The sequence below is a fragment of the Bos javanicus genome, chromosome 6 (genome assembly GCF_032452875.1).
Source record: "Bos javanicus breed banteng chromosome 6, ARS-OSU_banteng_1.0, whole genome shotgun sequence".
NCBI classification, from domain to species: domain Eukaryota; kingdom Metazoa; phylum Chordata; class Mammalia; order Artiodactyla; family Bovidae; genus Bos; species Bos javanicus.
Window position 1 is genome coordinate 2,494,677 of NC_083873.1, and position 24,304 is coordinate 2,518,980.

General features: G+C 39.6%; 1 protein-coding gene across 1 annotated transcript; it reads right to left on the reverse strand.

Moving 5' to 3' along the window:
• Positions 1-12,991: 12,991 nt before the first annotated feature.
• NPY5R (neuropeptide Y receptor Y5) lies at positions 12,992-24,033 on the reverse strand. Its single transcript, XM_061419259.1, has 2 exons — positions 23,848-24,033; positions 12,992-14,659 (listed from the first exon to the last, which is right to left on the reverse strand). The coding sequence occupies exon 2, from the start codon at positions 14,648-14,650 to the stop codon at positions 13,310-13,312; it is 1,341 nt and encodes a 446-aa protein (XP_061275243.1). The 5' UTR covers positions 14,651-14,659; positions 23,848-24,033; the 3' UTR covers positions 12,992-13,309.
• Between the last annotated feature and the right edge of the window lie 271 nt (positions 24,034-24,304).

The following is a 24,304-nucleotide window of genomic DNA, read 5'->3' on the forward strand; positions in this document are numbered from 1 at the left end:
AACAAGATTCTAAGCAAATATGTTTAAAAAGTAAGTTTTCCAAAGCAAAAAAAGGCACAACAAAATCAAGTAGACATTACCTTTGGATTATCTCTCTCTCAAGGTCACCCCTCTCTGATTCCTGTTTCTTTAGATTATATATCAAATTACTATAGCTTTCCAAATATTTCCAAATATGAAGAGAAAGATTCCAGCTATCTATGGATATCTGAAGTGATCTGTCCTATTGGAAGATAAGAAGCAAATAAACTTGAATTTTGACTAACTAGGGGCAGAAAGAGTGGAGTACATTTCTTAAAGGGCTTAGGAATGGAAGGACAAACCCAAATCCAGGTGTCTGCTGTTTAAACTCTGATTATCAATAAGGTGATCTGAAAAATGGCACTGTTTCTGGCACAGATCATCCATGAAAATGGTCAGGTTCAAACAAGAAACAAATCTTTCCTTTATCGTGTTCTAAGAAGTAAAAAAAGGAATCTTTTTCTGATAAGAATCCTTAAAAAAATCATCAACATGAGGGCAGGGAAAAACTATCACAGTTTTAATGAAGCTGCAAAATAGGATTAGAGGGGAAGATGTAGGAAAAGTTACAGAACAAAGAAAAAAAATGAAGTGAAAGATGCTTGACTAACTCTAAGGAGAAAAGAAGTGACAGATTAATTGAGGAAGAAGACTTCAAATCCATTACTCTTGATGCAAGGAGCCTGAGGCAGCACACTTGAATGGAGAAAAAGAGAAAACAAACAAAAAGCCCAAGATTACGAGTCTATCTGCCCCTTTCTTTCCTATCTTCGGAATTGCCACCAAAACTCTTAGCTCAGCACCATGTACCTATCCACAAGAAAAGTATTCGAAGAGACCACCAAAGCTGCTGCCTAATATGATCTTTTTATGGTATTGTATTGTATTGCATTTTAGGAGCATGAAGATATTACTTTAAATGAACTTTAACAATATTCACTACATCTCTAGAGAGATTTAGGTTTTTTTGGTTTTTTTTTTAATATCTAACACATAATACATTCTTACTTTAAAATAAGTTGGAATAACTTCACCAATTAAAATATTTTTTGATGATACGTGCATTTTAAACAATAGATTTAAATGCAACTAAATGTTTATGATGTCAATAATATTTTAAAAATTCCTGCTTTCATAATCTGATTTTGGAACTTTTTCAATTTGGACTTCATATATTCAATTTTTTGATGACAATACTTTTGTGCCTTTATTATAAATGATTTAGATATTATAAATGATATTAGACATTTAGGTTTCCATTTATAGAGCATTTTACTCCACAGCTGTATCTTTGGTTTGGATACTCTTTATTCTTAATAAATATTCGTAATAAATCAAGTATCAAATAGGCCCAGTTATTTTCTCATTTTAATAATATTTTTATTAGGCTTAGAGACATCTTGGTGTGCCACATAAACTTTTAAAGTAGCTAATGCAGACTTCTGAAGCTACTGAGACAGATTTGCAAAATTATCATCATGTTCCTCCTCATTAAGTTGTAGTTTAACACAGTGTTCCTTCTGCTTCCTATGAAACAATGGTGTCTCTTAACTTACATCTAAGACTAAAACCAAAACTTTTATAAAGGTCAAAGGACCACAGTGGTTTCGGGTGTCCAGCCAAGTGCTTTGTCAGCTGAATGACTGAGTCACCAGCATGCTCTTTTTGCCTCAGCTACCAGCCTGAGCTTGCTCTCAGAACTGATATAATAAAAGAAAGGAGGGCAGATAAAACATAGTATTTAAGCAAACATTTAAACAGTGTCTATTTGTACCTTTAGTGATTTTAATGGCCCCAAATACTTCATAAGTGCCATGAAGATTTACAGACACAGTAAGGAGCCCCTGGGTCCAAAGCCACGCCAGATATAACTGTCCTTGAAGGTGAAGTTGCAAACAAAATCATTCACATTAAGAGCCAGGAAATTTAAAATTGTGTGACAGAGTCGCTCAGGTGTGTCTGACTGTTCGCAGTTTCATGGACTGTGTCCTACTAGGCCCCTCTGTCCATGGGATTTTCCAGGCAAGAATACTGGAGTGGGTTGCCATTTCCTTTTCCAGGGATCCTCTTGACCCAGGGATCGAACCCTGGTCTCCAGCTTGGAAGGTGGATTCTTTACCAGTAAGCCACTTGGGAAGTAAATGCATACAAACATATGTAAATAAGGGATAAAGAGATTATTCAAAGAAATTATTTGCTAAAATGTGGTTGATGGGGAATAAGTGGTAGATGCATAGATTACATAGCCACAACTTTCATCCAAAATCTGGGATCAGATGTGTTTAGAAAAGTAAATATTAGAATATCCATATTCTATTATTTGCTACCACCAGTATGGTCTGAGGCAGCAGTCCGTAATAAAAATATTAATATTTCTGCAGGAAAATGTGTTGCTATATCTCTTAAATGGTATGTATAAGGCTCATTACTAGTTTTATGTGGAGCTTAGATAATTTCACATCAAGAATTATAGATAAGAGTTTGCTGACATCTATTCAGGATGGAATACTAAGAAGAATTGTATTGTATAATGTACAAGACTATAGTTGCAATATTTTGGCATTCATTTATCACTGTGAATAATAATAAATATGTATTTTGTCTCCTCCCTGGTTTCTGACTCAGAGCTCCTTAATCCCTTGAAATTTCCTGCATAATAGCGACATCTTTTGTTCAAATGACACTATTTTTGGTGGGTTACTAGATAGCTTTGGGATGGGGCTGGTCACCAGAAAGACTATGACATAGTTAGCAATCATCTTCTGGGAGGGGGGTATGAGAGGCTGGAAACTGAATGGATGATTGATTATGACTACATGAGGAAGTTCCATAAATTACCTCCATAAATCTGTAAATTCCCACATTTGAAGAGCTTCTGGGTTGGTGAACATGTCCACATGATAAGAGAATGGTGCACCCCAACTCCAAGGGACAGATGCACCTGCACTTGGGACCATCCTGGACCTTTTCCTATATACATAATAATGCCTCTTCATCAGGATACTCATCTGTATCTTTATAACATATTTTAAAATTAACCAATAAGTGTAAAGAGTGTCCCTAAGTTCTATCAGGCATTAGTGAATGCTAACAAGCTGAGGAAGGATCATGGTAACCCCAGATTCACAGTCCATTGACTGACAATTGGGGGCTTTTGACTGGTGTCTGAAGCGGGGGCAGCTTTGTGGGACTAGGTCCTGGCCTGCAGGATCTGCACTAATTCCAGGTTTGTACGGAACTGAATAGTGTCAGAATTGAATTGTAGGACACTCAACTTATGTCCCAAGAGTTGGAGAATTAGTAGCTGATGTGAAAGAAAACCCCACACTTTGGTGTCAAAATCTGTTGGTAGAGGAACAGATTTTAAAAACATCACTATCTTCAAATATACTTCTAGGGTAAATTTGAAAAATGTGCAGGACTCTGGCCATCATACCATGTGAAAAAGTTACTTCTTAAATTGTTTCCTGAATACATAACTCCATGAAGTTCTGGGTTTTAACTCCTTGTGAATGTGTCTCACTTACATTGAACTGCATCTACAGCATGACCCTGACTTACGAACAAATTATATGGAGTACAAGAAAATCATTAAAAGCACTCAAGATTATGTAGATCCAATATTCTACTGCCTAGCCCTTGACATTCTACCCCTTAGTAAACTTATTAATACTGAGAGAAAGAGAGAGAGATTTGAAACACCATGAATGAGAATTTATTCTCATTAAAGTCTTTATCATTTATGATTTAGAATGCACATAATCTGAATGCAGCATTCCAACGAATAGCAAGGAGAGATAAGAAAGCCTTCCTCAGTGATCAATGCAAAGAAATAGAGGAAAACAACAGAATGGGAAAGACTAGAGATCTCTTCAAGAAAATTAGAGATACCAAGGTAACATTTCATGCAAAGATGGGCTCAATAAAGGACAAAAGTGGTAGGGACCTAATAGAAGCAGAAGATATTAAGAAGAGGTGGCAAGAATACGCAGAACTGTACAAAAAAAAGATCTTCATGACCAAGATAATCATGATGGTATGATCACTTACTTAGAGCCAGACATCCTGGAATGTGAAGTCAAGTGGACCTTAGAAGGCATCACTATGAACAAAGCTAGTGGAGGTGATGGAATTCCAGTTGAGCTATTTCAAATCCTGGAAGATGATGCTGTGAAAGTGCTGCCCTCAATATGCCAGCAAATTTGGAAAACTCAGCAGTGGCCACAGGACTGGAAAAGGTCAGTTTTCATCCAATCCCAAAGAAAGGCAATGTCAAAGAATGTTCAAACTACCGCACAACTGCACTCATCTCACATGCTAGTAAAGTAATGCTCAAAACTCTCCAAGCCAGGCTTCAGCAATAAATGAATCATAAACTTCCAGATGTTCAAGCTGGTTTTAGAAAAGGCAGAGGAAACAGAGATCAAATTGCCAACATCTGCTGAATCATGGAAAAAGCAAGAGAGTTCCAGAAAAACATCTATTTCTGCTTTATTGACTATGCCAAAGCCTTTGACTGTGTGGATCACAATAAACTGTGGAAAATTCTGAAAGAGATGGGAATACCAGACCACCTGACCTGTCTCTTGAGAAACCTATATGCAGGTCAGGAAGCAACAGTTAGAACTAGATATGGAACAACAGACTGGTTCCAAATAGGAAAAGGAGTACGTCAAGGCTGTATATTGTCACCCTGCTTATTTAACTTCTATGCAGTGTACATCATGAGAAATGCTGGGCTGGAAGAAGCAGAAGCTAGAATCAAGATTGCTGGGAGAAATATCAATAACCTCAGATATGCGGATGACACCACCCTTATGGCAGAAAGTGAAGAGGAATTAAAAAGCCTCTTGATGAAAGTGAAAGAGGAGAGTGAAAAAGTTGGCTTAAAGCTCAACATTCAGAAAATGAAGATCATGGCATGTGGTCCCATCACTTCATGGCAATTGGATAGGGAAACAGTGGAAACAGTGTCAGACTTTATTTTGGGGGGCTCCAAAATCACTGCAGATGGTGACTGTAGCCATGAAATTAAAAGACGCTTACTCTTTGGAAGGAAAGTTATGACCACCCTAGATAGCATGTTCAAAAGCAGAGACATTACTTTGCCAACAAAGGTCCATCTAGTCAAGGCTATGGTTTTTCCTGTGGTCATGTATGGATGTGAGAGTTGGACTGTAAAGAAAGTTGAGTGCCGAAGAACTGATGCTTTTGAATTGTGGTGTTGGAGAAGACTCTTGAGAGTCCCTTGGACTGCAAGGAGATCCAACCAGTCCATTCTGAAGGAGATCAGCCCTGGATTTCTTTGGAAGGAATGATGCTAAACCTGAAACTCCAGTACTTTGGCCACCTCATGCGAAGAATTGACTCATTGGAAAAGACTCTGATGCTGGGAGGGATTGGGTGCAGGAGGAGAAGGGGACGACAGAGGATGAGATGGCTGGATGGCATCACTGACTCGATGGACGTGAGTCTGAGTGAACTCCGGAAGTTGGTGATGGACAGGGAGGCCTGGTGTGCTGCGATTCATGGGGTCGCAAAGAGTCGGACATGACTGAGTGACTGAACTGAACTGAACTGAACTGAATATAATCAATACAATCGCTTCACAGTAGCCATCAGGGAAGACTACACGCTAATGAATAAAACAGAATTTTATAGCATACAGTGTTATTAATATTCATTACAGCTTTTAAAAGCCTCATCTATGATGACAGTCTGAGATGCAAACTTTCCAAATATGAAAGAGAGGCATATTGTATAGTAATGTAACTCTTTGAAAGCAAAGTTCCACATTATTAATCTTATATTAAATGTCACTCACCTTATGCTCATATAAGGGTAGGTTATATGCTTAGTACCTCTTGCACATGATGTTCTACATGATACTTAGGCTATGATGATAATGATGACAGAAATGTCTCTTACAGTTCTTGCTGTACAGCTATTAGATTTTCACATGAAGGCACTCACACACACAAAAGAGGCATGAAGATTATTTACTAATCAGTAAACGGTAGTGGATCACCATAAAGGTCTTCATCCTCTTCATCTTGAGCAAGCTGAGGAGGAGGAGGAAGGGGAGCTGTTGGTCTTGCTGTCTCAGGGGTGGCAGAGGATATAGAAGGGGATGCAGATGTAACTTTGCGGAAATACATTGTAATCTATGTCTGATTTTTGCTTTGTCATTTCTCTAAATATATTTTTGTATTACTGTTCATCATGTTTGTTACACCAATTGTCTTGCTGTGCATACTGTTCGTTGAATCCAGGGTAGGCAAGGGGTGAGTTAAGAGGCTGGAAGGAGACTCGAGGAGCTGTAGGAACTGAAGACACATTTACTGTCTTCTGGTTGACACAGAAGCTGAGGCAGCAGATATACCACAACACAGCATAGCTACACACAACCTCTCTTCTGGCTGTCGCCGTAGCTGTAGCAATAAACACGCTGTATTATCTCCTCCCTGGGCTGACCCAGCGGACACAGCCCTGATACAGCAATAATGTCACCACTTTCTTAAGTGGAGCCCATATATCCATATCGCCCACAAAACCCATGACCTAGTGCATACCTCGTGACGCACAGGCTCAGTGCTATCTCAGCTGTTAGGATAAGTGATTTTAGCTGTTACATAACCATTATTTACAAAACATGAGGTGAAAGAGCCTGAATATGCCATCTTGGCTAATTTGCTCTCTCCCCACAATTTCTCTACAGACTCCAATCCTTTTGCTATTTCCTTTGTTTCATAGAAAGGTCCATGTCATAGAGGAAGTCAAAAGGAGTCTAGGATAATTGGAACCATTCTGACAGACTGTCTGATGCCAACTTGTTTCCTGGCACTGCTTCTTCCACATCCTCCTACTCCTTGTCTGGCACTGCTTTGCAAGCACTTATCTCTGTCAAGTCATCTTCTGTTAATCCTCTGGTGTAATGTCTATTAGCTCTTACCCTCGCTCTTATCATTTTTTTTTTTTGCCATATTCATAAACTCTCTCATGACCTTGCTTGGCTCTATAAGAAATCCTGTAAAGTCATGTGCAATATATGGATATAGATTTCTCCAGCAAGAATTTGTTGTTTCAGACTCAAGGGTGTTCACAGTTTTTACTCTAACAACAATGGCATCTTCCATGGTGTAATCCTTCTTAGACTTCCACAATCTTCTATCAGTGTTCTCTTCTATAGTACTGAAAATCCTTTCCATAGATATTATATCTATGGAAAGTCCTTTCCATAGATATCATAATAACCTTTAGAGGTCATTGTCACCCTCTGATCTAAGGCCTGAGCAAAGATACTGTGCTTAAGGGCAAGTGGACAGCTTCAGTGCCTTCATTCTTGAACTCATGCAGTTTTGGGTGGCCAGAGATGTTGCCCAATATCAAAAGAACTTTAAAAATCAGTCCCTTTTGCTCAAGAGATATTTTCTGACTTTAGAGACAAAGCATCAATGGAACTACTTCAAAAAAAAAAAAAAAAAGTGTTCTCATTGTCCTGGCCTTCTTGTTGTCCAGCCTGAAGACTGCTGGCTAATGTTTATCGTCTCCCTTCAAGGCTCAAGGATTAGCAGCTTTATAAATAAGTGCTGAACTGATCATAAATCTGACTTCGTTTGCACAAAACAGTAGAGTAAGCTTACACTTTCCTGCCTCAAACCCTTCTCTCTTCTCTTGCTTATTAATGAATATCTTTTATGGCAATTTTTCCAGAAAAGGACAATTTTATCTGCATTAAAAGCCTGTTCAGGCAGATACTCTTTCTTCCCAAATGTCTTAATGTTATTTTGGAACTCATCAGCTGACTCTTGGTGTGTAGAAGTTTCTTCTGTTCAGTTCACCGCTCAGTCATGTCTGACTCTTTGCGACCCCATGGACCGCAGCACGCCAGGCCTCCCTGTCCATCACCAGCTCCCGGAGCTTGCTCAAACTCATGTCCATCTAGGTGGTGATGCCATCCAACCATCTCATCCTCTGTTGTCCCCTTCTCCTCCCGCCATCCATCTTTCCCAGCATCAGAGTCTTTTCCAATGAGTCAGTTCTTCACATCAGGTGGCCAAATATTGGAGTTTCAGCTTCAATTGGGATCTTGCTCCTGTTATCTTGATATTTTAAAAGGCAAACTTCTTTTCTAAAATTATCAAACCATCCTTTACTGGCATTAAATTATCCAGCTTTGGATTGTTCATCTTTCTTTAGTTGTCATATAACAGCCTCATGTTAGTCTAGAGGTGTGAATTTCTTATAGCAATCCTGTACCCACAAAAAAAGCTAATTTCATGGCTGCGGTCACTGTCTGTAGTGATTCTGGAGCCCAAGAAAATAAAACCTGTCACTGCTTCCACTTTTTTCCTATTTGTCATGAAGTGATGGGACCTGATGCCATGATCTTAGTCCTGTGATGTAGTCCACTGGCAAGGACCATTAAAGAATGCTGACTAACAGTCAGAAGTGGGAAGAGACAAGGAGAATTCACAACTTTCACTGGAACAGACACATTGATTTCACATTTTTAGTTTCAGAACTCTTAGACAATAAGTTTCTGCTGTTTTAGGCCACCCATCTTGTGGTACTTTATTGATACACACTAGGAAATGAATATATCTATCTATATATTATATCATTACTATATAACTCACCTTTTACAGTTCATATTGCTTACTAATGATATATATCAATCCACTGGTTCTCCCTCCCTCCTCACCAGAAGGCAAGCATCAGACCAGAAGGTATCTTTCTCATTGCTGTATCCCAAATACCTAGAAGAGGTCTTGGTAGACAGCAGGCATTCAATACATATCTGAATAGAATCATCCTCATATATGTTTCTTCATCATTTAGCCATTTTAGATGCTCTTTGTACATATCCCTTTGGGCTTTTGCTCTTTGGGTTTCCCTGGTGGCTCAGATGGTAAAGGGTCTGCCTGCAATGCAGGAAACCTGGGTTCAATCCCTGGGTTGTGAAGATCCACTGGAAAAGGAAATGGCAGCCCACTCCAGTATTCTTGCCTGGAAAATTCCTTGGATGAAGGAGCCTGGTAGGTTACAGTCCATGGTATCACAAAAAGTTGCACATGACTGAACAACTTCACTTGTGCATTCCCCAGCTTTTTTTTTCCCCACTTAGTGCTTGTTTATCCATAATAATGGGCAACATGCCTAGCAGGAAAATTTAAATAACGATTAAAATTTAATTTACCATCTTTTTTTAATTGAATTCTTTAAAATTATTGTTAAAATTTAGTGAGGTTGACTGTTTCTAATTTCATCTCCATTTATTTTAGCTATGCTTTCTTTGTGGAGGTGTTATAAAAGAGGCAATCAAGTCAAACACCAGGAGAGAAAAGGAAAAAAAAGAGCAACTCAACTCTTGAGCAACTGAGAGTAGACAGAACATAAATTGTTTAACTCACTAAGCAAGTCTCCATGGAGGAAATTATTATGCATCAGATCAGATCAGATCAGATCAGTCGCTCAGTCGTGTCCGACTCTTTGCAACCCCATGAATTGCAGCACGCCAGGCCTCACTGTCCATCACCAACTCCTGGAGTTCACTCAGACTCACGTCCATCGAGTCAGTGATGCCATCCAGCCATCTCATCCTCTGTCGTCCCCTTCTCTTCCTGCACCCAATCCCTCCCAGCATCAGAGTCTTTCCCAATGAGTCAACTCTTCGCATGAGGTGGCCAAAGTACTGGAGTTTCAGCTTCAGCATCATTCCTTCCAAAGAAATCCCAGGGCTGATCTCCTTCAGAATGGACTGGTTGGATCTCCTTGCAGTCCAAGGGACTCTCAAGAGTCTTCTCCAACACCACAGTTCAAAAGCATCAATTCTTTGGCGCTCAGCCTTCTTCACAGTCCAACTCTTACATCCATACATGACTACTGGAAAAACCATAGCCTTGACTAGACGGACCTTTGTTTGCAAAGTAATGTCTCTGCTTTTGAATATGCTATCTAGGTTGGTCATAACTTTTCTTCCAAGGAGTAAGCATCTTAATTTCATGGCTGCAGTCACCATCTGCAGTGATTTTGGAGCCCCAAAAGTAAAGTCTGACACTGTTTCCACTGTTTCCCCATCTATTTCCCATGAAGTGATGGGACCGGATGCCATGATCTTCGTTTTCTGAATGTTAAGCTTTAAGCCAACTTTTTCACTCTCTTCTTTCACTTTCATCACTAGGCTTTTTTAGTTCCTCTTCACTTTCTGCCATAAGGGTGGTGTCATCTGCATATCTGAGGTTATTGATATTTCTCCCGGCAATCTTGATTCCAGCTTGTGCTTCTTCCAGCCCAGCGTTTCTCACATGCCATAGAGCAGAGAAAAATGAAGATGTTATTAGCAAGGGACATTCTTAGTAGGCAGAAAGAAGCAGAAGACCATAAAGGAAGAAGAAGAAGGAAAGAGAAAAGAAAAGTGAACCAAATTTTTTTCTGCTATCATGTCAAAATTTAGGACACTCATAACCCCAGACAGATTAGAGGGAAGCTAAAAAGCAGAGAGGCTTCTACCTAGTTTTGTGTTAGAAAATTTAGAAACTGAAAAGCAGATGTGTTTTGTCACAACATGAGGTGACATAACAGTATGGATAGGGTGGCTTGTAGTGATTGGCAGAGAATGCCCTGGGAACCCCAAGCTGCCTCATTTCTACATGAGTACATTCAGCATCATAGTAATCCAAGTCTATGCCCCAACCACTAATGCTGAAGAAGCTGAAGTAGGATGGTTCTGTGAAGACCAAAATTCCATCTGGAACTAACACCAAAAATAGGTGTCCTTTTCATTGTAGAGGACTGGTGCAAAAGGAGGAAGTCAAAAAGTACCTGGAGGAACAGGAAGGTTTGGCCTTGTAGAACAAAATGAAGCAGGGCAAAGGCTAACAGTTTTGCCAAGAGAGTTCTCTGATTGTAATATCCATCCTCTTCCAACAACACAAGACATAGCTCTACACATGGACATCACCAGAGGTCAATATTGAAATCAGATTGAATATATTCTTTGCAGCTGAAGATGCGGAAGTTCTACACAGTCAGGAAGAACAAGACTTGGAGCTAACTGTGGCTCAGATCATGAACTCCTCATTGCAAAATTCAGATTTAAATTGAAGAATGTAGGCAAAACCACTAGGAAGCATTACTACAAACAAGGGTAGTGGAGGTAATGGAATTCCAGCTGAGTTATTTAAAATCCTAAACAGTGATGCTGTTGAAATGCTGCACTCAATATGCCAGCAAATTTGGAAAAACTCAGCAGTGGCCACAGGACTACAAAAGGTCAGTTTTCATTCCAACTCCAAAGAAGGGCAATACTAAAGAATGATCAAACTACAGCACAATTGTGCTCATTTCACATGCTAGCAAGGTAATCCTTCAAGCTATGCTATAACAGTACATGAACTGAGAACTTCCAGATATACAAATTTGACTTAGTAAAGGCATAGAAGCCAGAAATCAAATTGACAACATCTGCTGGATCACAGAAAAAGCAAGAGAAATCCAAATAAACATTCTCTTTTGCTTCACTGACTGTGTTAAAGCCTTTGACTGTGTGGATCACCACTGTGGAAAATTCTTAAAGAGATGAGAATGTCAGACCACCTTACCTGCCTCCTGAGAAACCTGTATGCAAGTCAAAAAGCAACAGTTAGAAATATCAATAACCTCAGATAAGCAGATGATACCACCCTAGTGGCAGAAAGTGAAGAGGAACACTGAGCTTCCTGATGGTGAAAGAGAAAAGTGAAAAAGCTGACTTAAAACCCAACATTCAAAAAAATACGATCATGGCATCAGTCCCATCACTTCATGGCAAATAGATGGGGAAACAATTCAAACAGTGTCAGACTTTATTTTCTTGGGCTCCAAAATCACAGCAGATGGTGACTGCAGCCCTAAAATTGAAAGATGCTTGCTCTTTGGAAGAAAAGCTATGACAAACCTAGACAGGGTATTAAAAAGCACAGACATTACTTTGCCAAAAAAAGTCCATATAGTCAAAGCTATGGTTTTTGCAGAAATCATAAATAGATGTGAGAGTTGACCCATACAGAAGGCTGAGTGCCAAAGAATTGATGCTTTCAAACTGTGATGCTGGAGAAGCTTCTTGAGAGTCCCTTGGACAGCAGGAGTTCTAACCAGTCAACCCTAAAGGAAATCAATCCTGAATATTCATTGGAAGGACAGATGCTGAAGCTGAACCATCAGTACTTTGGACAACTGATACAAAGAGCTGACTCACTGGAAAAGCAAAACAAACACAACTTTTTCCCTGATGCTGGGAAAGATTGAGGGCAGATGGAGAAGGGGTCAACAGAGGATAAGATGGTTGGATGGTATCATCAACTCAATGGACATGAGTTTGAGCAAACCCCAGGAGGAAGTTAAAGACAGGTAAGCCTGGCATGCAGCAGTCTATGGGGTTGCAGAGTTGGACACGACTTGGCAACTGAACAACAACTAGGATAGTGATAATAAATTGATAACTTGAGCAATCATCAATGATAGGAAATAAATATTTTCCTGTGGAGGTTCCAAAACTGTACCCACTGTTGGCAATTAAATTTATGACTTAGGCCTGTATCCAAGGGGGAATTTCCTAGTGACTTAGCGATAAAGAATCCACCTTCCAATGTAGGAGATGGGTTCCATTCATGGGTCAGGAAGATTCCCTGGAGAATGAAATAGCAACCCATCCAGTATTCTTGTGTGGGAAATCCCATGGACAGAGGAGCATGCAGTCTCAAAGAGTCAGACATGACTTAGTGACTAAACAAGAACAACAACATATATATGTCATTTAGTTATGGTTTTCTGGGCATACTGAAACTTTTCTGTATTTTCAGAAGTAAAATATTAAGAAATCTGTGAAGTAAAAATGAAGACTAATAGATAGTCCTCATATTTGAAATTAAATATCTTAGGAAAAATAAGATTTTTTTTTTACTTAAAATTTGGACAAAAAATACTGAGATGGTTAAATAAAATTTTTATTTTAAGCAAGAACTTACAATTCATTGATTTACAGACAAGCTGAAATGGAAGGTAATATAACTACTCTTTAAAATGAAATTACAGACTGGATTGACAATGACTTTATACAACTAAATGAATTTATCTTATATAACACATTAAAATTATCTTCTATATATTATGAACTGACATCCAAATCCACAGCTCTTAAACATAAATTCCACATGTTAACAAAATTTGTTGATTATAAATACATAGTTACTATGAATACATTTTAGGTGATTACCACACTTTTTTTCTCCTTAGTAAACACTGAGAATTATGACATATGCAGACAGTGTATAAGAGACCTTAAGTCAGCTTTGATTCCATTATTAAGAAATCCATACAGAATTGGATTAAGACAACAGGACATCATGCCTAGCAAGTGACATATGCAATACACCAACTTGAAATGTCTGTTTGAGATCAGGTTATCATTAAAATCGGTCACCACGTGGAAAAGGTGTAGAGGCATCCAGCTCACCGCAAACACTAGTATCAAGATAGTCAGTCTGTAGAAAACACTTCGAGATCTCTTTTTAATTCTCATGATAGACTGGTTTACTCTCATCTCATGAACATCTGAGTTTTCTTCTGGTTTCACCTCGAAGCAGGTGGGCACCCCTGGTATGAACTTACTGGATGAAGGGAGCGGACTCTTCCTGGAGCCCGCGTGCTCCGGAAGCCTTCCGGGGCGGTTCTCCAGTGGCGGCCTGGCTGGGGCTGGCAGCACACAGGCTGTCTTCTTGCTGTACCTCCTTCTGTGCTTCCTGATGAATGAGTAGCTCCACTTCTGGCTGCTGGGGAGCTTCACTTGGGGCCCACTCTTTTGGGAAGGATGGAGAGTTAAGTTGATCATCTCTTTTTCTTCCAGTTGGTTTTCTTTGTTGGACAATCCACAGCTTATACTCCTGCAGACACTAGTATGACTTACAGTTAGACAAACTAAGGGCAGAATATACTGAACAAGCAATAAAGAGATAGTGAAAGCAATTCGGTATGCATCAGATGGCCATGACTCGACACATAGATACCTGTTGCTCAGCAATGCCGAGCCAAAGGTCTCCTGAAGTTCCACAAGGCTGTGAAACACTGGGAGAGGAGAACACATTGCAAAACCCAGTGTCCAGACAGTGGCGATCAGGAAATAGCCATGGTTAGCTGTTAAATGATTGGATACAGGGTGTTTTATCATATGATACCTGACAATGGCGATGGATATTAAAATTAAAGTGGAAACCAGAACTGTCACACATTGAAGGAAAGGCATAATGTGACACATGACCCTGCCAAACATCCACTGATCCAGCAAGACCGAGGTCAGTGTGAAAGGTGAGCAAAACAGCACAACCAAGATATCAGAGAAGGCCAGGTTCCCTATGAGGAAGTTGACTGTAGTCTTCTGATTTCGCTTCCTCATGAGAGCCATCAAAATAAGTAGATTCCCCATAAAACCAAGAAGACTTACAAGTGTATAGAGTCCAATCAAAAAATACTGCAAGTCATCAACACTGCTTTTATAGTCATCCCAGACTGGGAAATCAGAGTTCCGAAGAGCAGCAGTATTGTTCTCGCCAGCAGATGTTTTGTTATAATAATCCTTGAGCTCTGAATCCATATTATACTCCTGCTTGGAATAGAAAGACACTAGTTAGGAACTAAAAAAAAAAAAAAAAATCATGACAACTATAAAGTAATCCATTGAGAAGGAAGCAAAATTTTACCATTTTCTCCTGTTACCTTATTAATTTACTAAGAAAGTTTAGTGAAGTCTTTACCTGGCACCAAGTACAGTGCAAATATCAGCCATAACAATTATAGTAAGTTTAAATCTATCATCATTTCTATGATGCATTGATTCATGTTAAAACAGTAGACCAAAAAAAAAAGTAGGCCTTTTTTTTTTCACTTATGTAGGAAAAATGTAAGGGAAGGAAAAGGAAAATGTGGATAAGAACTTCAAGATATCTAATTATAATAGCTAATTAATACTTTTTCTAGTGGAGATACATGTTGTAGTCATATCTTAGATGTTTCTTTCTATCCTACATCAATCAAGGTCAAACTTGAAAGTAACCTGCCCTAAATTATTCCTTGATCTATTTAATTGGATATGATCTCCTTTGAATCCCCACATATTTCTGTTTATAGAATCTGATACTATATGACATAATTTGCTTTGTACTGCAAGTATAATAAAAACTAGTTTATCTTATTTATGTATAACCAATGGGAAAGCAGAAACTGTCCTTTACTCACTGTGATATCGACCATAAAACATGGCACAGTAACTTCATCATGGTACTGTTAAGTAAATATATGTGGGAAAATAAATTCAAACCAGAGTCTAATATCCCAAATATATCAAGTTCATAAAATCTTCAGATTTGAGCTTCTCAAGTGTAGATACACTATCATAGGACCTACATGTACAGAGTAGTCACTCAGTAAATGTTTACGTGAACACAATCTTGACAGCAAAATCATCCTGTGATCAAGTCTCAGTTCTCTGAGACCTGCAGATTATCATGAATTAAACCACTGACCAGCTAGCTGCTGGTTTATTTAAAAACAAAATTTACTTGTTTATTTTTTAATTTAAAGATTGAAAATATATTTCAGCCTTAAAAAGATTGAATAAATTCATTTTGTTTAAGGAAGATATTATAGCATAAAGAAGTGATACTAATATGCTGCTGCTGCTAAGTCGCATCAGTCGTGTCCGACTCTGTGCGACCCCATAGACGGCAGCCCAACAGGCTCCTCTGTCCCTGGGATTCTCCAGACAAGAAAACTGGGTGGTTTGCCATTTCCTTGTCCAATGCATGAAAGTGAAAAGTGAAAGTGAAGTCGCTCAGTCGTGTCTGACTCTTAGCAACCCCTTGGACTGCAGCCTACCAGGCTCCTCTGTCCATGGGATTCTCCAGGCAAGAGTACTGGAATGGGGTGCCATTGCCTTCTCCGGATACTAACATAACATACCACAAATTTTGTCACCTCAAGGATATTAATAATATTAATACCACAATGATATTACTTATTTACTGTTATATATTACAGATTTGACATTATTGTCTAATGAAGTACACAATTGCCTATAATATATCAAGAAGAGGCAAAAGGAAAACCTTCTCCCCTTTAAAAAAGCAAGCACTTCCCATTTTTTTCTAAACAAGAATATCCTATAGAATACTCAGGATAGCAACAGTTAGTTAATTCTGATGAGTATACCTTGTAACACATATCCTGATATAGATAGATAGACAGAAATATATATATATATATATATGGATATATATGGAGATACATATATTTTAGGTACATATATCTTTAAAAAATCACTGTAAGTTTATCAATCTATTTCTAGATCTATAGTTGGGTAATTATGTTTAAAACTATAAAAATACATATATATTTAAATTAATAGTAAATAATTATCTTCTATTTATAAGGGATATATAGATCCTGGGCCAATAAATTTCCAAAGGGCAAATCTTATTGTGCACATACCTTTGTCATAAATAACTTTTCAAGTATACATACAGCAATTTTCAAATAGCATGATATAAGCATTGTTGTACTCTGAGAAATTCAAAAGTTTTTTTCACAACTTCTATAACAGATCCTACATTATTAAATTTCTGAAGGCCAGTTGCATTCCTTTAAAGTGAGACATCACTCGGTCATGTCCGACTCTTTGTCCATGGAATTCTCCAGGCCAGAATACTGGAGTGGGTTGTCTTCCCTTCTCCAGGGATCTTCCCAACCCAGGGATCAAACCCAGGTCTCCCACATTGCAGGCGGATCCTTTACCAGCCGAGCCACCAGGGAAGCCCCTTTTAAAGATAAATGAATTCAAAAGTTCAGGATCTTATTCATTTATTCTTAGGTGTTAATCAATAATTTACTCTGATATTGTCTCAAGTTGAAAAAGATTTCTGGTAGGTACGATAGTGACTCACCAGGCTTACTAAATCATCCCACTCATCATATTCCCAGTCAATGGGCTTCCTGCCGCTCCCCTGGACAGTTCCATGAGCTTCTAATCAGAGCAGCCTCGACTGGCCTTCCTGCCTCATTTCCTGAGCTCCAGTGACCCCCTGGCTCCATCTGGCTTCTTCCCTATCCTATTTACACTCACAGTCTGTAAGGCTGCTTGTTACTATGATTCCTTTATACTCAGCTGTTCTTCTCTGGATTCACTTTTTGCAAACAGTCCTCTTTAGTTGTACATCAGTAGCTACTGATTGTCCCCCCTGCAACCAAGGCAAGGACAGAAGAGAAACTGGACAGTATACTCTATAATGGCTTTGTGTTTTCTGGGGACATGTAATTGTAGGGTAAAACATCTCGAGAGTAAAAATTACTGTCCCAAATTTTTAGTAAGAGAAGAAGCAGCACTATTGGTGATGACAGAAGAATGTGGCATGAGTCTAAAATTCAGGGTGCCTCCAGTGCATGGTCAGTTCTCTCTGTGACACTCTGATGGAGAAAAGGGAAAATGTCTCAATTATTTTCATGATTTTAATGATGCTTAATAGAGTATGTTGTACATAGTAGATGCTAAATAAATATGTTATTTAATCAATTTACAAAAGTAGTTTAATTTTCTCAGCTTTTAAAATAACAGAAATGAGTCATCCGGGGGACATGGACAAATTTAGCATAGAGTACGACTATACGTGTATATATGTGTGTGCATGTGTGCTTAGTCTGACTCTGCAACCCCATGGACTGTAAACCACCAGACTTCTCTGCCCATGGAATTTTCCAGGCAAGAATACTGGAGCAGGTTGCCATTTTCTCTTCCACAGAATCTTCCTGACTCAGGGATGGAACCTGGGTCTCCTGCATTGCAGGCAGATTCTTTACCATCTGAGCCATGGTTGTAGTATATGTGTATATGCAAACATACATGCATACATATATGTACATATGTATAAACGTTTTATATATACAATGTATACAATAATATATGTATATATTTATGTATTGAATATATACAGATATATTAATACATTGAACATTGAATGTCCATTTATATTCTATATTCATATATATTTAATATTCAATGTATGAATATATAGAATATTGAATATATATGCATATATGTATGTATGTATATTTACATATACACATATATTAGAACCACTGAAATTAGACAAGGTTACAAAGGGCCCCAAAATGAAATGAAGAGTACCTACATAGGCAACTGTGATAATTTACCACGTTTCAACTTTAAATTATGATCAGGCCTCATTATAAAATGAGTCCTTCACTTTATTTCACTTACAGTGTGTTTTTACAAACTGAAGGTTTGTGGCAACCCTGCACAGAGCAAGGACATCAGCACCATTTCTCCAACAGCACATGCTTACTTTGTGTCTCGGTGCCACGTTCGGTAATTCTCTCGATAGTTTGAATTTTTCATGACTACTTGTTATGTTGATCTGTGGTCAATGATTGTTGATGTACTATTGCAATTGTTTTGGGACACTAGGAACTGTAACCATATAAGATGTGACTTAATCCACACACATTGTGTCTGTTCCCCCTTCTCTCCCCCTCTCCTCAGGCCTCCCTACTCTCTGAGACACAATATTGAAATTAGGCCAGTTGTTAATTCTACAATGGCCTCTAAGCATTCAAGTGAAAAGAAGAGTTTCAGGTCTTTCACTTTAAATCAAAAGCTAGAAACAATTAAGCTTAGTAAGCAAGGCATGTCAAAAGCCCAGATAGGCTGAAACCTACGTTTCTTTTGCCAAATAGTTAGGCAACTTGTGAATGCAAAGGATTTCTTGAAGGAAATTAAAAATGCTACTACAGTTAATACATGCTGCTGCTGCTAAGTCACTTCAGTCAGTCGTGTCTGACTCTGTGTGACCCCATAGACAGCAGCCCACCAGGCTCCCCTGTCCCTGGGATTCTCCAGGCACGAAAATTAATACATGAATGATTAGTAAAGAAACTGCCTTACTATAGATACAGAGGAAGCTTTAATGGTCTGGATGAAAGATCAAACCAATGACATTCCTTTAAACCAAACCCTAATCCAGACCAAGGCTCTAACTCTCTCCAATTCTGTCAAGGCTAAGAGAGGTGAGGAAGCTGCAGAAGAGTCTAAAGCTAGCAGAGATTGGCTCATGAGGTTTAAGAAAAGAAGAAGCCTTCTCTATAACCTCAAAGTGCAAAGGGAAGCATCAAGTACTGATGTAGAAGCTGCAGCAAGTAACCCAGAAGATCTAGCTCATATAAATAATGAAGGTGGTTACACTTAACAGTTTTTCAGTGTAGATAAAATAGTCTTATATTGGAAGAAGATGCCCTCTAGGACTTCCATAGCTAGAGAGGACAAGTCAGTACCTGGCTCCAAAGCTTCAAAGGACAGGCTAACTCTCTTGTTAAGGGCTAATGCTCTAGTGACTTTAAATTGAGCCAATGCATGTTTATTATTCAGAGAATACTGGAGCCCTTAAGAATTCTGCTCAGTCTATTCTTTCAGTGCTTAATAAATGGAACAACAAAACATGTCTATTGACAACACAGCCTACCAAATTTTTTACACCTGCTGTTGAGATTACTGCTCAGAAAAAAAAAAAAAAAAGTTCCTATCAAAATATCACTGCACATTGACAATACAACTGGTCACCCAAAAGGCTGATGAGATGTAAGAGAATTCATGTTGTTTCCATGCCTGCTAACATGACATCCATTCTGCAGCCCACAGATCAAAGAGTAATTTCAACTTTCAAGTCTTATTACTTAAGATAGAGAATTTTGTAAACCTATAGCTGCCATAGATAATGATTCCTCTGATGGATTTGGGCAAAGTCAATTGAAAAACCTAGAAGGTTTCACCATTCTGGATATTGTTAAGAATATTTGTGATTCATGAGAACAGTCAACATGTCAATATGAACAGGAGTTGGGAAGATCATTTCAACCATAATGATGACTGTGAGGAGTCAAGACTTCAGTGGAAGAGGTAACTGCACCTGTGGAGGAAATAGCAAGTGGAGCCTGAAGAACTAACTGAATTGTTATAATCTCATGATAAAACTTTAAGGGGTAAGGAGTTGCTTCTTATGAATGAGCAAAGAAAATGGTTTCTTAAAATGGAATCTTCTCCCAGTCAAAATGTTGTGAAGGTTGTTGAAATGACAACAAAGGATTTAGAATATGATGCAACTTCAGTTGATAAAACAGCAGCAGGGCTTAAGAGGACTGACTCCAACTTTGAAAGGAATTTTACTGCAGGTAAAATACTAATGAACAGCATTGATTGCTACAGAGGAATCACTCCTAAAAGATACAATTAATGGGACAAATTTCATTGTGTCTTACTTTAAAAAACCGCCACAGCCACCCCAACCTTCTGCAACCATCACTCCCCTGATCAGTCAGCAGCCACCAACACTGAGGTAAGACCCTTTACAGCAAAAACTCTATGACTCACTGAAGGCTCAGATAGCTTTTTTTTTTTTTAAGCAATAATGGATTTTTAATTAAGGTATGTACATTGTTTTGGGGCTCCCCAGATGGTGCTAGTGGTAAAGACTTGCCTGCCAATGCAGGAGGAATAATAAGAGACACTAGGTTCGGAAGATCCCCTGGAGAAGGGCATGGGATTCTATCCATGGAATTCTCCATGAGGCCCTTGGGATTCTGTTCATGGGATTCTCCTTGGGGTTTGGAGAATCCCATGGACAGAGGAGCCTGGTAAGCTACAGTCCATAGGCTTGCAAAGAGTCGGACACAACTGAAGCTACCTAGCATGCATGCACACACATTGTTTTATTAGACATAATATTATTGCATGCTTAATAGACTATAGTTTAAACATAAGTTTTATATACACTGGAAAATGAAACTCATGTGACTTGCCTTGTAATGGTCTGGAACCAAGTCTGCAATATGTCTGAGGTTTGCCCCCAAATATCTTCACTGATAAAGGCTATCGCATAAGAACACAAAACCGAAAAGGTAAAAAATATTTACAACATTTTTACTTAAATGAAAAAGAAGTACATCAGGTTGTACAGTTGGTGGCTGGTACAATTCTATTATAATATATGTGCATAAATATTTGCACATAATTATATGCACATAAATAAGGAAAAAAACACTGTGTCATAAAAATGTCACCCTGAATATTCACTGGACATGACAAAACTGAAGACAACACTTCTATCCTTCTCTAAAAGACACTAATTTACACATTATTTAAAAGGGAGGCCTTTTTTGTTAATGAATAGCTAAGAGAGATCAGTTGTTCCTTTATTCATTCAACTAGCATTTATTGAACATCTAATATGCTAGGTGCTTTGCTAGGCTGTGGCAGAAGAATGATAACTGATACAGGTATGATGTGAAGAATATTCTGAGGTGTTAAGGTCTCTGATGAGTTGTTGCAAACTACAATTGTCTCATACACGAAAGGCCCTCAATGGATGATGAATAAAAGAAAGAAAGGCATTTTCCTGATGTCGTTTTTTCACTACAGCTTGAATACTTGTATTTCTGGGGAATCCTATGAATGTTTATTTGTACCTACTGATAGATTATCTTTTTTCCCTTATGCTTTCTCTCAACTCACATTCCTTCATTCATTCACCATTCATTTATTCATTTTATTTTGCTGTGACTATGTAGTTAAACTTTCTGTGCTCTTCCTGTAGCTCCACTCCACCCCAAGTACACACATAACACCTAAGATCATGCTCGACACTAAAGGAACCTTCTGTAAATTTTTTCTTGGATGGATAACTTCTCACAACTAAATAAGGGATATTGCAAATGAGAGAAGGGGGCAAAGAGGGAATGTTAAACTGTTCCTTTCAAAGTGTCTCCTTGTAGCCTGGGAACATTTTGCACATCAGGAAAATTCTATCTAATAAGATTCAAGTCTTCCGTTTCTTTACTTGAAAAATTTATACTATAGGAATAACTTTAAAATGAAAGGTGAAAAAACATAGAGGGTTTATTTCCTTAAACTTACCCCCTAATTTCTCTTTCTTCCTGAAAAGCACAATAAACAAGGCTATAATAGAAATGGAAATATCTTTAATAACGATCTGCTTTTCAACAAGTGTTGTAATGAATGTTGTACAATTTTATGCAGCATAAATATTTTACAGATAATAAAAATAATATTAAATGTGAACTTCTCTTCATCTTAGATCACTAGAGAAATTATGAAATAAAGAATGTTTTTAAAATGAAATATTATTTTAGAAGAAATCTGATATTGACTGTGTGAAAACTTTTGTGGTGCATAATTTTTGTTCACTCTTTTATACCTGGTTTTAACCCCCCCTCCTCCGCTCAGAATTCCCAGGCTGAAACATCAAACTTTTATCCTTAGCCTTACAAGTTAAAGAAACAAAAGTTCCTGGTCCAACTGTGGTAACGTTTTTTGAAAAAGCAGTATCTTGTAAAGACACTGTAATTTTGTTATATTGTAATTGTTTATAAAAATTGATCTATATGTGACACCAAGACATATGGAATCTTGTGAATAGACGAGTATTTCAATAGATAGTTCTTAAAATGAATGGGAGGAGCTGCACGGAACTCAGAGGACATACAAGGACTGAGCTTATACACTTAAATAAAGTCGCTTTGCTGTGATCTTTTCCTGCCTTACGGAAATACACATCTTTCTTCTCAAAAAGGTTACTAATCACACAAAAGAATTAAATACGTGCAATTGTTTCCCCTCTAGCAATGATAAAATATCACTTGTTGCCCACTTTGCTGTGATCCTGGGACAAATGGCTATGTTTCACGTTCTCAAATATCCCCATGATCTACTTTTAAAGCCAGAATCTGGCAAAATGTGAATTGTAAAGAAATACTGTTCCGTTCAGCTGATAAACACGCAGGCACGAGCCACCCTCTCTCCCCATTTCTTACATCAGTTTCTTTTCTCTTGAGAAATCTGAAATTTAAATTTGCATTTGGGAGGCAAATTTCGCTGAGAGCGCCTTAGGAGATTTCCACAGGCTCCCAGCAAGTCTCTGGGCTTCCATCCAACAGGGTGGTTCGGTCCCTTTAAAAGATAACTGAAAGGTCCGCAAGCTCGGGGATGAATTCCCAGCCTAGGAATTCGAGGCTCTGGGACGTGTCGGGATACCTGCCCCCGGAGCGCAGACCCGGGCGCGCCGCTGCGGGGTCCCGGGCGTCAGCGAGCGGGGCTGCAGGTGCTCGGCGTCCGGGGTCCCCGCCTGGAGCACCCCCCGGCACCCCAGCTCCGAATTTGCCGGGCTTCCCCGAGCTCGCCCTCTCCGGGAGCCGCGTCCTTCCTGCACCAGTGCCAGCGGGACCTTAGACACGCTCTTCCCGCTCAGCTCTGCTCACCCACGTCCCGGCCACCGGACTCGCACAGAAGCGCCGCTGAATCCTTCCCTCTCCCTCCGCGCCCCAGAGGCGCCCGCTCTCAGCTCGGACCCTTGACGTCAAGCCCGGCCCTATGGGCACCTCGGGGCGCCTCGGCTCCCGGGATCGCGGCCGTTCCTGCTCCCGGAGGCTGCAGGGACTCGGGCCGCCAGAGTAAGGGGCCGCTCTCGCCGAGCTCCCCGGCCCTGCTCCCCGAACCTGCTCGGGGCGCCCCCTACCTTTGGATCGGCGGGGGAGAGGAGGCACCCTGTCTCCCGCCAAGGCTGTGCAGGGAGGTGGGGCTCGGGGCCGCCGTGGGCGCAGCAGCGCCGTAGCTCAGGCTCCCCTTGAACTCTTCAAGGCCCAGGTTTTCTCCTTGCTCGAAAACAGAAAAATAATAAAAACCCAAAGCAAGCAGAGCGCCGGTCTTTCTCTCACCTTCCAGAGTGAAGCGGGGAGGCGTCTGGGCGGGGGTCGCCTAACCTTCGCTGGCGCGGGGTTGCCAAGGCACCCTGCGGAGCGGGGCTGGCTTCCTCCCGGCGCGGCGCGGGCGGCGCGTGGGCGCCAGGCGGGGAGGCTGCTGCCGAGCCCTGGCTTCCACGGGCTGCGCCTGGCAGCTACAGACGACGGGGAGGGAAAGAGTTGTCATAGGTTAAAAAGACCAAACAAACGAAACTTGTCCTCCGTGTCTGCTCAACGTGATTTCCGTCCTCCAGATGTCCAAATCTGTATCCATCCTGTAGATTTGCCTTATTTTTGGTTATCAGTTGTCAGGAGCCTATGGTTTCTCTGTGTGAGAGGGTGTGTGTGGGTGTGGGTGGGTGGGTGGGTGTGTGATATAGAGAGAGAGAGAGAAATTAGGGATGAACTGGTAATAAACCCCTGTGTCCCTATC

Excerpts from the sequence above, each read along its gene's own strand:
- NPY5R (XM_061419259.1), bottom strand. The coding sequence starts at position 14,650 with ATGGATTCAGAGCTCAAGGATTATTATAACAAAACATCTGCTGGCGAG.